This window comes from Podarcis gaigeae, assembly GCF_964106915.1.
Source record: "Podarcis gaigeae genome assembly, chromosome: 10".
NCBI classification, from domain to species: Eukaryota; Metazoa; Chordata; class Lepidosauria; order Squamata; family Lacertidae; genus Podarcis; species Podarcis gaigeae.
In genome coordinates this window covers 55,651,594-55,665,453 of record NC_139686.1, presented here as the reverse complement: position 1 = coordinate 55,665,453, position 13,860 = coordinate 55,651,594, and the positions used below count along the sequence as shown (strand labels likewise).

The 13,860-nt window shown below is 42.9% G+C and overlaps 1 protein-coding gene across 6 annotated transcripts in view; it reads right to left on the bottom strand.

Annotated features, from left to right (window-relative positions):
• The window catches only part of CPED1 (cadherin like and PC-esterase domain containing 1), a 133,425-nt gene that overhangs the window by 101,330 nt on the left and 18,235 nt on the right, over window positions 1-13,860 (bottom strand). For all 6 annotated transcript variants that reach the window (XR_014555341.1, XR_014555342.1, XR_014555343.1 and 3 more), the window contains exon 3: window positions 3,847-4,024. Coding sequence is in view for 1 of the 6 variants with exons in the window: in XM_083699068.1 (XP_083555194.1) it covers window positions 3,847-4,024 (178 nt within the window). In the remaining 5 variants the exon portion in view is untranslated. The remainder of the gene's footprint in view (window positions 1-3,846; window positions 4,025-13,860) is intronic.

Below are 13,860 nucleotides of genomic sequence, written 5' to 3'. Positions count from 1 at the left end.
TCTGTCCCAGCTCCTGTCAACCTAGCAGTTCAAAAGCACGCCAGTGCAAGTAGATAAATAGGTACCACTGCGACGGGGAGGTAAACGACATTTCCGTGCACTCTGGTTTCCGTCAAAGTGTCCCGTTGTGCCAGAATTGGTTTAGTCATGCTGGCCACGTGACCCAAAAAGCTGTCTGTGGACAAACGCCGACTCCCTCGGCCTGAAGCAAGATGAGTGCCACAGCCCCATAGTCATCTTTGACTGGACTTAACCATCCAGGGGTCCTTTATCTTATTAACTTTACTATTGCAGGGGCGCCATCTAGGGAGGGAGAGGGGAGCCAAGGACCCACCAATTTTTTTCAAAGAAGGGACTGATTAAGTTTCCTCAGCCAATTTGGGCAGCTTTCAACATGTATAAAAAACATATGTTAAACGTTAAAAAAAACTTCCCCCTACAGGGCTGCCTTCAGATGCCTTCAAATGGTTGTATAGTTACTTATCTCCTTGGCTCAAGGGTCGCAAAACTCCATTCCCTCCAACGTTTCTCTGATGAAAATAGGGGCATCCTAAGGAAAAGTGGGATGTGGGTGGTGCTGTGGGTTAAATCACAGAGCCTAGGACTTGCCGATCAGAAGGTTGGCGGTTTGAATCTGTGAGGAGAATCAGAACTTACAGGGTTAAACAGTTCTGTGTGACGTCTCACATTCTGAGGCGTGGTTTGGTTCACATACGGGAATCTTTCTTTCTGTGTGAGTTTTCCTTTCGTTTTTGGCTGAGAGACGAAAGGATGTCCTCTCTCTCGCCGGGCTGATTTATGATGTTTTTCTTCTCATTAAAGGTTGTTTAATGAAGCCTGCATTCAGTCTGATTTATTATCCACACACAAGGCAACACTTTCTACCGCTGCAGAACTCTGCTAAGGACTCTGCTAAGAGAGTTCAAGTTTTTCTATTGGCACAGGCGTCCATCGGCGCAGCGAAAGTGTGCCGGGCGCCATCTTATCTCAGCAGAATCCCCGTGACGGGGTGAGCTCCCGTTGCTTGGTCCCAGCTCCTGCCCACCTAGCAGTTCGAAAGCACGTCAAAGTGCAAGTCTATAAATAGGTACCACTCCAGCGGGAAGGTAAACGGCGTTTCCATGCGCTGCTCTGGTTCGCCAGAAGCAGCTTAGTCATGCTGGCCACATGACCCAGAAGCTGTATGCCGGCTCCCTCGGCCAATAAAACGAGATGAGCGCCGCAACCTCAGAGTCGGTCACGACTGGACTTAATGGTCAGGGGTCCCTTTACCTTTAAGGAAAAGCAGGACATTCTGGGATCAAATCAGAAGCTGGGATGGCGTCTGGAAATCTGGGACCATCCCTGGAAAATAGAGACACTTGGAGGGTCTGATATACTAGGGACATAGGAAGCTATGTTAGAGTAGGTCACATCATTTGTTCATTTAGCCCAGTATTGTGTTCTCTCTGGCTGGCATCAGCATTCAAGAACTCAGGCATTAGATTTGTTCTGCTACCTTGTCCTTTTAATTGAAGATTCCAGGAATTGAACTTGGATCCTTCTACATGCAAACGTACTACTCTCTAGGCGACTCCAGGCCCCATGGGTGGTTCAAATGAGGAAGTAGCCCAAAGGATTAAAACATGGACTTCACATAATAATCTTAACTGCTGCACAACTATCATGTATTCAAGGGGTAGAGATAAAAAAAGGAAATGTTTCTCTCTCCGTTATCACTCTGATCTGTTGGTTTACGTCAAAGCCAGTGTTTCAAAACTCCTTAAAACACTCCTCTTAACTCTAGGATATAGATAAATGAGACAGAATTTGGAAACCTAAAAGGAGGAAGAAACCCTGGATAATTACAGTAGACAAGGAGATGTGATTCTTGTCTCCTTATCCTACCATTTTCAGTTCGTTTGTTTCAGTATGTAAAGCCTGGCTCTCTTAAATAGGAGCACGTTTTTATACATCAGAACCATTCTGCTAGGAAAATGTTATGACACAACATAAAGCATATGCTTTCAGAAACGAGCACGTTGAGTACTGTGCTTGCAAAAACACACGGAAATGTTATTTGCTAGCAAGAAAAAAGGAACGATTTTCCATCTGTTATAGAGAAGATCATCGCTTTGGTATGTAAGCAAGTTACTTCATTTCTCAAATTTATTCAAAAAGCTTATTCGTAAATCTGGAAACATAAGCAAGCTACAAACCCTTTCAGCTCATGGAACAGACTCCCCCCCCAAATTAAAAAATGTCGCCTGTTTGATGTTTTCCATAAAATTCCCAAATGGGCAAGGCTGCAGGTACATCTGGACGTTGAAAGAAAGCCTTTAAACCCCTTTTATGGCTGCGGGGAGGTGGGGGATGTAAGGAATTATTACTGCTGATCTCAGAACATGAATAAACATCACCTGTACTGGTGAACCACGCAGTGCATCAGAGTGTATTTGATTACAAACCTTTAAGGAAAAGAGTATTCTGTGCTTTGCAAGAGTTGGCCATAAATCGCACACCCCTCACAGCTGAGAAGCAGACAGCATGACACTGCCTCCAGGCTGAACATCATTCACACATTTATGTAATCCTTCCCATCCACTCAGATCCATGTGTGTGTGTTGTACTCTGTATCCTGCCCCTATTAGAGGTATGGTTGATGGGAACACACCAGCAGGGCCTTTTGTGTTGTGGTGCCAAGACTTTGAAACTTCCTGTCCCAGGAGATCAGATTGGCTCCTTCCTTCAAGCCCTTTAGGTGCCAGACTAAATGCACATTTAAAGCACATTAGTTAGGGTTCCCATATTTCAAAAAGTGGAAACCCAGACACAAAGTTGTTGAGCTTTCTTTGCAAAATAATAATAATAACAACAACAACAACAACAATAATGATGATGATGAAGTTTTCCAGCTATTTTTTAGGAAATTTCCCCCCAAAAAAACAACATTTCCGACATGGGTTGCCATACGTCTGGGTTTTCCTGGACATTTTTTGTAATTTCAGGAAATTCCATCCGATGATATTTCCAATGGACAAATCCCGGATATCTCCAGGAAAATCCAGACTTTTGGCAGTTCTACATTAGTTCTCTCAGAGAATCCTGAGAACTGCAGTTTTGTTTTAAGGGTGCTGGGAATTATACCTCTGTGAGGTGGAATTAACAGTTCTCAGGATTTGGGGTGGGTGGGAATGGAGAGTCATTTGTTGGATGAGCTTCAAATGTATGGAACCTAACCTAAGGCTTATGTTCATATTAGCAACTTAAAATGCAGCAACGTCATTCCTGGCCCCGACTCCCACTGTGTTTCAAATCACATTTTTACAATGCTGTACACACCAGGGAGGGGGCAGGGATGTCTTCACCAAGTTTGTTTCTCTGTGCCTGCAACCCCACCCCGCCCCCAAATTCTGACTCGGCAAAGCTGTCGTCTGCACATGTGCGGTGGCTGTCTCTAAGGTACACACCTCAGCTTAACCGTGACTTGCGTTTTCAAATCAGATGGAAGCTGGTTTGAACGTAAACAAATAAAACAGAAGTGTTTCCCATGATAAATATGGATTGTGGCTAACATTAGGTGCGCCTGGATTCAAACATCAGTAGTGGGAGCACAATGCAGCTGGATTAAATACTAATGCATGCACTTATGCAAATTTCAAGCTGCCTTTTGCCTTTTGCACTGTGACAGAGGTGAAAGAAAATTGCAAATAATAGTTTGCAGTAAACCTAGACCATGATCTGTTTCAACTTGGAAACCCTCTGAATAATAAACTGTGGCATATAAGGTCATTAAACTCTCCTCTCCCTCATGATGTGATCGTGTTACAGTTGGAAAAATACTACGGCTCCGTCAAGTCTTCTCACCTGAATTGGGGATTGCATGTTCACTCAGTTTCCTGTCTTCAAGGACTGTAACTCTATAACGGTGCTGTGCAAGGATGTGCCGATATAACAGGAGGTCTTGTTCGCTGCCGGAAGACGGGATGTACAGGATTACTGTCCTTGTCTGACTTCCAAAGAATTTAAAAATGGAGTCCTCCATCTAAAACAAGAAACAAGAAAAAAGGGGTATTCGTAAGCTATATAAGGCAACACACAGGACCGTGAAATGCTATCACATGGAAAATAGTATATGTTTTTCCTGGGAGCAGTTTCAGACAACCATATTATTTATGCAATAATTACAATAGTAATGTAGTCATGTGAAATTTGAATATCTAGCTATATTCTGACTCACTAGGGGACAGTCATTTTTACTTCCGAGGAGTGGAAAGAAAATTCCCACCTAGTAAGATAATTCCCAGGTCCGTATAGTAAAAGCTATGGTTTTCCCAGTAGTGATGTATGGAAGTGAGAGCTGGACTATAAAGAAGGCTGATCGCCAAAGAATTGATGCTTTTGAATTATGGTGCTGGAGGAGACTCTTGAGAGTCCCATGGACTGCAAAAAGATCAAACCTATCCATTCTGAAGGAAATCAGCCCTGAGTGCTCACTGGAAAGACAGATCCTGAAGCTGAGGCTCCAATACTTTGGCCACCTCATGAGAAGAGAAGACTCCCTGGAAAAGACCCTGATGGAAAGACGGAGGGCACAAAGAGAAGGGGACGACAGAACACGAGATGGCTGGATAGTGTTCTTGAAGCTACCAGCATGAGTTTGACCAAACTGCGGGAGGCAGTGGAAGACAGGAGTGCCTGGCGTGCTCTGGTCCATGGGGTCACAAAGAGTCGGACACGACTAAACGACTAAACAACAACAACAAGATAATTCCCATAGGAGTTGTTAGCTGGTTGTCTGAATCCACCTTGACTAAATAGTTTTGGAACTGCATTTGCCCTCAGAAGTGCAACAAGGGACACAGAATGCAGGTTCTCCTTGTAGTTTCCAGGACAAACCCAAAATTAGGAGATGGTTCATGCAGAGTTTCGTTTTTTATATGCTGGCTCCTTTATACATGAATTGTTCTTCTCACTTGTTCTCTACAGACAGGATATGAAATTCCGCACACTGCCCCCCAAAATCTGCCTTTGAAAACAAGTAAAACAGGTACCATACTGGTGTGCCTGGAGAGAATATTTCATAGCTTGGGTGCCACCAAAAAAGGTTGTATATTTGGCTGTACCAGAGTGGTGAAAAAGACCAGAGTCCACATGGGAGGAGTCAGTTGTTCAGATACAGTGGTCCCAAGCTGTTTTTATATACAATGGTACTTTGGTTGTCAAACTTAATCCGTTCCGGGAGTCTGTTCGACTCCCAAAACCATTCGAAAACCAAGGCGTGGTTTTCCGATTGGCTGCAGGAGGTTCCTGCACTCAAGCGGAAGCTGCGTTGGATGTTTGGCTTCCAAAAAACGTTCACAAACTGGACCACTCACTTCCAGGTTTGCGGTGTTTGGGAACCAATTTGTTCGGGAGCCAAGCCATTTGACTAGGTACCACTGTACATTTAAAACTGCCCAGAGTGGCTAGGGCAACCCATCAGATGGGTGGGATATAAATAATAAATTTATGATTATGGAATAGGACGTCCCTATTGTCATCGGATAAATGTTGGAGACTCTGGGAAGCTGACTAATTTTTAAGACTAATGGCATCAATCTGGCTGCTAGATTCTGAAATTTCTCAGACGACATTAAACGCAACTCCCTATGCAAAATGTTTCATATCTACTTGTTGTTAGAGCATGCATAGTAACTGTGGCAAGACTATCTGGTAACCACTTGATGGATCTTGTAATAAAATACAAGTTTCAAGTTCCCGTTGGGAATGTAATTGTGCAGAAGCTTTAATTTGGAATTTTGCTTGTGTGTACAGTGGTACCTCGGGTTACAGATGCTTCAGGTTACAGACGCTTCAGTTTACAGACTCTGCTAACCCAGAAATAGTACCTCTGGTTACGAACTTTGCTTCAGGATGAGAACAGAAATTGTGCGCTGGCGGTGCAGCAGCAGTGGGAGGCCCCATTAGCTAAAGTGGTACTTCAGGTTAAGAACAGTTTCAGGTTAAGAACGGACCTCCAGAACGAATTAAGTTCTTAACCCGAGGTACCACTGTACTAATAATCTGAACACCCACCATGCAAAAACAAAACTGGAAAGTTAGAGGGCTGCCAGATAAGCTTCATATTTGCTAAAATGATGCCAAGGAGTGTTTAAACGAGACATTATGCAAACACGGAATTGTGGGTCTTTGGGTGTCGGCTATATGTTTCACTATAAATGAGTGTCAGTCAAAATGCTTCCAGTTGTTGAGGTGCCCGATAGCCAGCTATAAAGTGACGCTTACAGCCATATTTTCCCAGCCGCAGGAAGTAGGTTTATGTTACACTTGGCTCAAGTATAAAATTCTTTGCGGGGGGCAAACACATAACTGTGTTAAGCTCTTTGATGAACGACAAACACGTCTCTGTTTTTAATATAGAGTATACCTCTTTCCCTGACTACAATCAGTACAGTTGATGCTAGTTGAAACTATTCCATTCACATTTTATGAAATATGTTGAACAAACGTGTCAGGCAAGAAGTTTCAAAATATTCCAGGCAGCAAATGCATTGTGCTCATAAGCAAAAGTAACCAGGAGTAAAGAGGAAGTTAAGATTTCAACGGTGTTGTGTTGCACACTCTTGTAATTCATGCTCGGCCAGCTGAGGTTGTATTTATAACCTATTTATTCAACAGTGAGAGATTAGGTATTCTTGCATTGCAGGGGGTTCGACTAGATGACTCTAAGATTCTATGATTAGAAGTACAATTTTACCTCAAAACACCCCTTCATCCCTTTTTACCCCTTTCTGCTATCTTCTTCTGATATTTCCTTCCCCATTATATTCTTATTCTCAGTTAGCCTCAAGGACTATTAAAGTCTCCTATTCCTCCCTATTTTCTTCTGAATATAATTCAAAGAGTGTTTTTTACTGGGATTATGCAAAACCAACTGAAGAAATTCTGTCATGAAAAGAGAGGAGGGTGGGGGGAATTAAGATTTGTTCGCAAGCAGTGGCATTTCATGGAAAATTCAGCTTCTGGTTTGAATTCAACTAAAGGCATCAGACAATTATGCAGATGATATTTCGCACAATTACACTGCACCTTGGGTTTTGTAGTCTTTAGAACAGGGGCTCCCCTCTATTGCTGTGGACCTGAAGGCTACAGCTGACAGCCAAACTAGATGTGGCAAAGATTACAGCTGAATACATCACCAGTCTCTTGAAACTTTTGCAGATAGCAGCTGCAAAAGGTCCTGATTTATATTGGGCAGAGCTCATGTGTGCTTTTTCTTAAAAGTGCAAATAGTAATGGGGGGGAACCTATGGAAGAATGGTGCAATGCGACAAGTTCCTCTTCCCTGTGCCAAGGTCCAGACTGGGTTATGTCCTGCACAACCTCACTATTTGTTGTTGTTGTTGTTTAGTCATTTAGTCGTATCCGACTCTTCGTGACCGCATGGACCAGAGCACACCAGGCACTCCTGTCTTCCACTGCCTCCCGCAGTTTGGTCAAACTCATGCTGGTAGCTTCAAGAACACTATCCAACCATCTCGTCCTCTGTCGTCCCCTTCTCCTTGTGCCCTCCATCTTTCCCAACATCAGGGTCTTTTCCAGGGAGTCTTCTCTTCTCATGAGGTGGCCAAAGTATTGGAGTCTCATCTTCATGATCTGTCCTTCCAGTGAGCACTCAGAGCTGATTTCCTTAAGAATGGATAGGTTTGATCTTCTTGCAGTCCATGGGACTCTCAAGTCTCCTCCAGCACCATAATTCAAAAGCATCAATTATTCAGCGATCAGCCTTCTTCATGGTCCAGCTCTCACTTCCATACATCACTACTGGGAAATCCATAGCTTTAACTATACGGACCTTTGTTGGCAAGGTGATGTCTCACTATTTGCAAAAATTTAATACTTTGTGCATCCCTTATGTCTCATGTAGCTTCACCCTGAAATCCTGATGGACAGAGACATATGATCATGTGTTGTATGAGTAAATGCAAAGTTGCCAAGCCACCACTGGCAGAAATGCCACCATGGGCTTCATTATGGAAGGTGGTTTGGCACAGAAGGACTGGAATACAGTGAGGATAAAGAGACTGACGAAGCTATTGTAAGAAAGCAGAATACCAATTGTCACATGGTGCGAAGTGTTCAATATTTTCCTTGATAAATATCAATGAATCTGCAGTGGATTTAATGGGAAACGACAGCTTTCAGTAAGCGAGCTGTTTTACAATGCTATTCCACTGTAATAGAAAGTAAATGTTAAGCCAGATTCCACTTTAAGCAGAATTTGGCAGTCACCCAAGTTTTTTTAATACATAAAGTCCTACACAGTAGAGTCTAACATACCTATGAGTCATGTTCTCATCTACGCTAGGCCCCAGTGGAATCTGGAGGTTCAAGGGAGAATGCCGGCTTGTGTTTACCATCTGTGTGCCAGGTAAGGACAGTCGGCAAAGGAACACAGCGAGACAATTTTAGTGCCTAACCCACAGCTGTGGAATTCCTTTCTCCTGGAAACTTGCCAAAATCTAGCTAACTTTCACAACTTTTACAAAACCTTTTCATCTGGACTAGAATTTGACAGTTTGGGCAAACCAAATATTAGTGTGTGTGTGTACATATACACACATACACACAGTGTCTGTTGATTCGTCTTAACTGTGATTACAGTTACATCATCCAGTCAAACAGTGCAATACATCAAGAACTGTCGCTTAAACTGAACCCCCAAACTCTCCAAATCCTTGATTCCAAAAACACAATTTTTGCCATTGCGGAAATGCCTGCTGACTGTCTCTGCTTGCAGCCTGGTTCATACAGTTCATCTCCTCCGCATGATCCTTTACATGAGAATAAAAATAAATAAAAATACAGTCCCAGTGTTATCACACTCTTCTGCCATGACTCTTTTGCTTGCAGGTAATCATTTTCCAACACTTTGGACAGTTCAGCATCTCTCCCACTTGCATCTACTCCTCAGAGTCTATTGCGTACTGTCTAGGGTTGCCATATTTCAAACGACAAAAATCAGGACAGCAAAAAAAAAGGTTAAAAATGCCATTTTGGACCAATTTTATGGAGGATGGGTAATAATAATAATAATAATAATAATAATAATAATAATAATAATTTATTTAACCCCGCCCATCTGGGCAGCTTCCAACAAAATATTAAAATACAATAAATCACTATCGACAAGGGCTGGATTTTTCCTAGCAATTTTTCTTTTTGCTGATTTCGGCCAGACACTGCTGTATTCCGGATATGTCTGGTAAATTCTGGACGTATGGCAACCCTAGTCCTGTCCCTGTTTATTGAGGCCTTCTGGTGGAAGCAACCTCACAAAGAGAGACAATTGCAGACCTGCCCGCAGTGCTCCCTTCCCGGAGGGCAAAACCAAGGAAACAACAGATGCAAACAAAACAGGCAGGGCAACGTTTAGTGATTTAAAATTGGCCACAACTTTTATTGATTACAGATGTAGGTAGATTTTGGCTCAGGCATTGGGTGTTTATCCATTATCAGCATCTGGATGGAGGGCTTACTGTACGTTTAAGAAGGATCATGCCTGGGATGGAGGCCACTCAAGATGCAGATCTACTAAGGTGGAAGCTCTATGGCTTCTAGAAAGAAACTGCCATTGAGACCCCTCTCACAGGTAAGGTAAAAAAGGTAAAGGACCCCTGGACAGTTAAGCCCAGTCAAAGGCAACTATGGGGTTGCGGCGCTCATCTCGCTCTTAGGCCGAGGGAGTCGGCATTTGTCCACAGACAGCTTTCCGGGTCATGTGGCCAGCATGACTAAACTGCTTCTGGCACAATGGAACACTGTGACGGAAACCAGAACGCACAGAAATACCGTTTACCTTCCCACCACAGCGATACCTATTTATCTATTTGCACTGGTGTGCTTTAGAACTGCTAGGTTGGCAGGAGCTGGGACAGAGCAACAGGAGCTCACCCTGTCGAGGGGATTCAAACCGCCAACCTTCTGATCGGCAAGCCCAAGACGCTCAGTGGTTTAGACCACAGAGCCACCCGCATACGCTGGCAGGAGCTGATTGGAATTTTAGTCCAACAACACCATCCTCTGGTTAAATGATCATGTATAATAAATATTGGGACACAGGTGGCACTGTGGGTTAAACCACAGAGCCTAGGACTTGCTGGTCAGAAGGTCAGCGGTTCGAATCCCCGCGACGGGGTGAGCTCCCGTTGCTCAGTCCCTGCTCCTGCCCACCTAGCACTTCGAAAGCACGTCAAAATGCAAGTAGATAAATAGCTATCACTCCGGCTGGAAGGCAAACGGCGTTTCCATGTGCTGCTCTGGTTCGCCAGAAGCAGCTTAGTCATGCTGGCCACATGACCCGGAAGCTGTACGCCGGCTCCCTCGGCCATTAAAGTGAGATGAGCGCCGCAACCCCAGAGTTGGCCACAACTGGACTGTTATGTACTGAATTGAATAGGATCCAAACTGCAGCCGTCTGATTGGTCCTAGAACAATAGGATCCAAAAGGCAGCAGTCTGATTGGTCCTAGAACAATAGGATTCAGAATGCAGCAGTCTGATTGGTCCTAGAACAATGCAGCAGTATGATTGGTTGGCAGGAAGCACCCAATCATGCTCCAGATTGAAGTGAATCCACAACCTGATTGGCTTACAGTAGAATTCTGGAATTAGCCAATCATGTGCAGCCCATTGTGTAAATAATGTATACAAAGCAGATGCTTTGAGGGGACTTTCATTCATTCCTCCTCACCACTATGAGCTGAATAAAGAGCATGAAATCACCTTGCGACTCTGAGTATATTTCATGGACCTAATGGTCAGGGGTCCCTTTACCTTTTTAATATGAATATTATTCCATAAGGATGACATAAATGTTTTACAACTTTTCTCTAAAGGAAGAAAGCAAAAATTGTGTGTGTGTGTGTGTGTGTGTGTGTGTGTGTTTGTAATATCTGACCTTGGAAAGATTCAAGAATTCTAAATGTTTTAGTCAAGCCTACTACCACTAATGGTCCAGTAGAAACGATAGCCATTTCATTTTTGTGCTTTTAATTAGCAAATAAAACTTTGACAGAATATATACTTAGAAATAAAACAGCCTGACTGGAACATAGCCAAACCAAGCAGTAATTTTCCTTCACAGGCAGCGATAACGGTTAAAAATAGTTCCTAAAAACATTGCACAAGTCAGTTTTGGAAAACAGGATAATAGATCATGTAGCCTCTCATTTCCAACGCGTCTAGACAGAAAGCTTTTGTACTGGATTGTTCTGCTTCTGGAAGGAGTTGACCCAAACACTTTGTTCATAAACTCTTGATTTAAATGCAGGTGCTTTGAAATCTTTCCTTGGCCACTTGTTTAACAGACCACAAAATGTAAAACAGGGTCTACTTCTAGACATTAATGTTTCCTACTGTAAAAACACACATGTAGCACGGAGAGAATAAATATGTTCTAACTGGACGATGGAGAATTCAGCTTCTTTAGTGGAAACTTCCCTTTCCCTTTGAAATCCAGGATCCCTAGTTTTCTCTAATTGTGCCATTAGCAACAAGATGTTTAGCATACAGGACTGGACTAAGCATATCGTTAAGCTTTCCATTTAGCCATTGTATCCACTGGGTAGAAACCTGAGGTTTGGCTTGGCAAACCCGAGTTCAGATTGCATGGATTGTTTCAAGATTGTGTTCCGCACAGGACCTATACTGAAGGCAATAGATTCATATTAAATAGTAGCAGGATTTGTATTTCTGTTATATTGAGATCCATCTACACAATACATTTAAAGCAGTATCGTACCACTTTAAACAACCACAGCGTCTCCCAAAAAATCCTGGAAACTGTAGCCTCTTAAGCTGCAGAGAATTGTTAGAATATCCCTATTTTCCCCCTCCAAGTCTCCCTATTTTTCCAGGGACAGTCCCGGATTTACAGAAGCCATCCCGGTTTCTGATTTGATCCTGGAATGTCCCACATTTCTTTAGAACATCTCTGTTTTCATCAGAGCAATGTTGGAGTTATGGGACCCCAAGCCAAGAACCTAAGTAACTATGCAACCTTCAGAAGACATCTGAAAGCAGCCCTGTACAGTGGTAACTCGGGTTACATACACTTCAGGTTACAGACGCTTCAGGTTACAGACTCCGCTAACCCAGAAATATTACCTTGGGTTAAGAACTTTGCTTCAGGATGAGAACAGAAATTGTGCTCTGGCGGCTCAGCGGCAGTGGGACGCCCCATTAGCTAAAGTGGTGCTTCAGGTTAAGAACAGTTTCAGGTTAAGAACGGACCTCCAGAACAAATTAAGTTCTTAACCTGAGGTACCACTGTATTGGGAAGTTTTTTTAATGTTTGATTTTTTTTATTATGCTTTTGTATATGTCAGAAGCTGCCTAGAGGGGCTGGGGCAACCCAGTCAGATTGGTGGAGTAAAAATAATCAAATCGTCATCAACATCATTATGGAATAGGACATCCCTATTTTAATCAGAGAAATGTTGGAGGGTAACTCCCAGTCTTTCCTGAGAAGAGTTAATGATTGTTAATCTAATCGGGGAATTGTAGCTCTGTGAGGGGAACAGGGGTCTCAGCATCCTCAACAAACTACAGTTCCCAAGATTATTTTGGAGGAGCTAGGGGTGCCAATTTGAATAAAACATTGGGGGGACCAAGTAAGCTCTTTTCTGTATAACTGATCACAAGACTCAGCGCACACACATCATTTGAATGGCAATGCCCATCAATTTCAAATATTTTAGGGGGGGGACAAAGGGGCCTTGGCCCCTGGGATTTGGCTCCTGTAGGGGGAGCCATGACTAAATAGCGGCATGATGCAGCTTTAAATGCATAGTTCTGCTAAGGCAAGGAACTTAGTATTGTTTAGTATAGCTTAGTATTGTTGAGACTTTCAGCAGTTCTTCTGAGTCTCAATCAGGGTATTCCGGGGATAAACCTGGAATGTTTTCCATGTACAGTACGTGCTCTATCACTGACTCACGGCCTTTACTTTCTGACCAACAACATATAAAGATTCTTCCCTCTTCTTTTGAGATATAGTTTAAAGACCTGAACTTAAAAAAACAACCTGTCAAACTTCATGTTTCCCCTTTTCTGACTGAGTATCATTAAGCTGTTAACCATTTTGTACACAAAACGTTGCCATCACTATTAATTCTCTTAAAATTTTTGTCAGTTGAGCCTGTCATCATTCACAGTGCTTTGGAAGCGATGTCCCAATTTATGCAGAAATCTTGCTTTTTCAGACCCGCTTCTACATAAAAAAATGTACCTCAGGCTGAGTCTTGGCATGAAAAGATTCAGTAACAACAAATGAAAAGAGCCTGGTCAAATAATTTATGCTTTTTATACTCCTCTAATTAGGGTGGGTGGATGGTTTGCTTTTCCAAAAGCAGCCTCATTTGCTGCACTCAAGAACAATTTTGAAACAGATAAGCATATGTGATGTGCTGACGGGGGTATATTTATCTAGTTATAAATGTCAAGGTAATAACCATCAGAAGTAATGATAATGTAATGATAGTAATGATAAAACAGAAGCAGACATAGGTGCATCTATGAAAAAGTAAAACAGCTGCAGTTGTTATCTCTGAGACAAAATGTCTGCTTAAATAGAAGAGATGCTCAACAGCCATAAGGTTTGCGGCCCCCTCAAGAATATGTCTCCCGAGCTGCTGTGTTTCTGTGTTTTGTCACCTCGTGCTGTAGGACCCCTGGACGGTTAAGTCCAGTCAAAGGTGTCTATAGGGTTGCTGCGCTCATCTTATTTTCAGGCCGAGGAAGCCAGCGTTTGTCCACAGACAGCTTTCCAGGTCATGTGGCCAGCATGATTAAACCACTTCTGGCACAATGGGACACT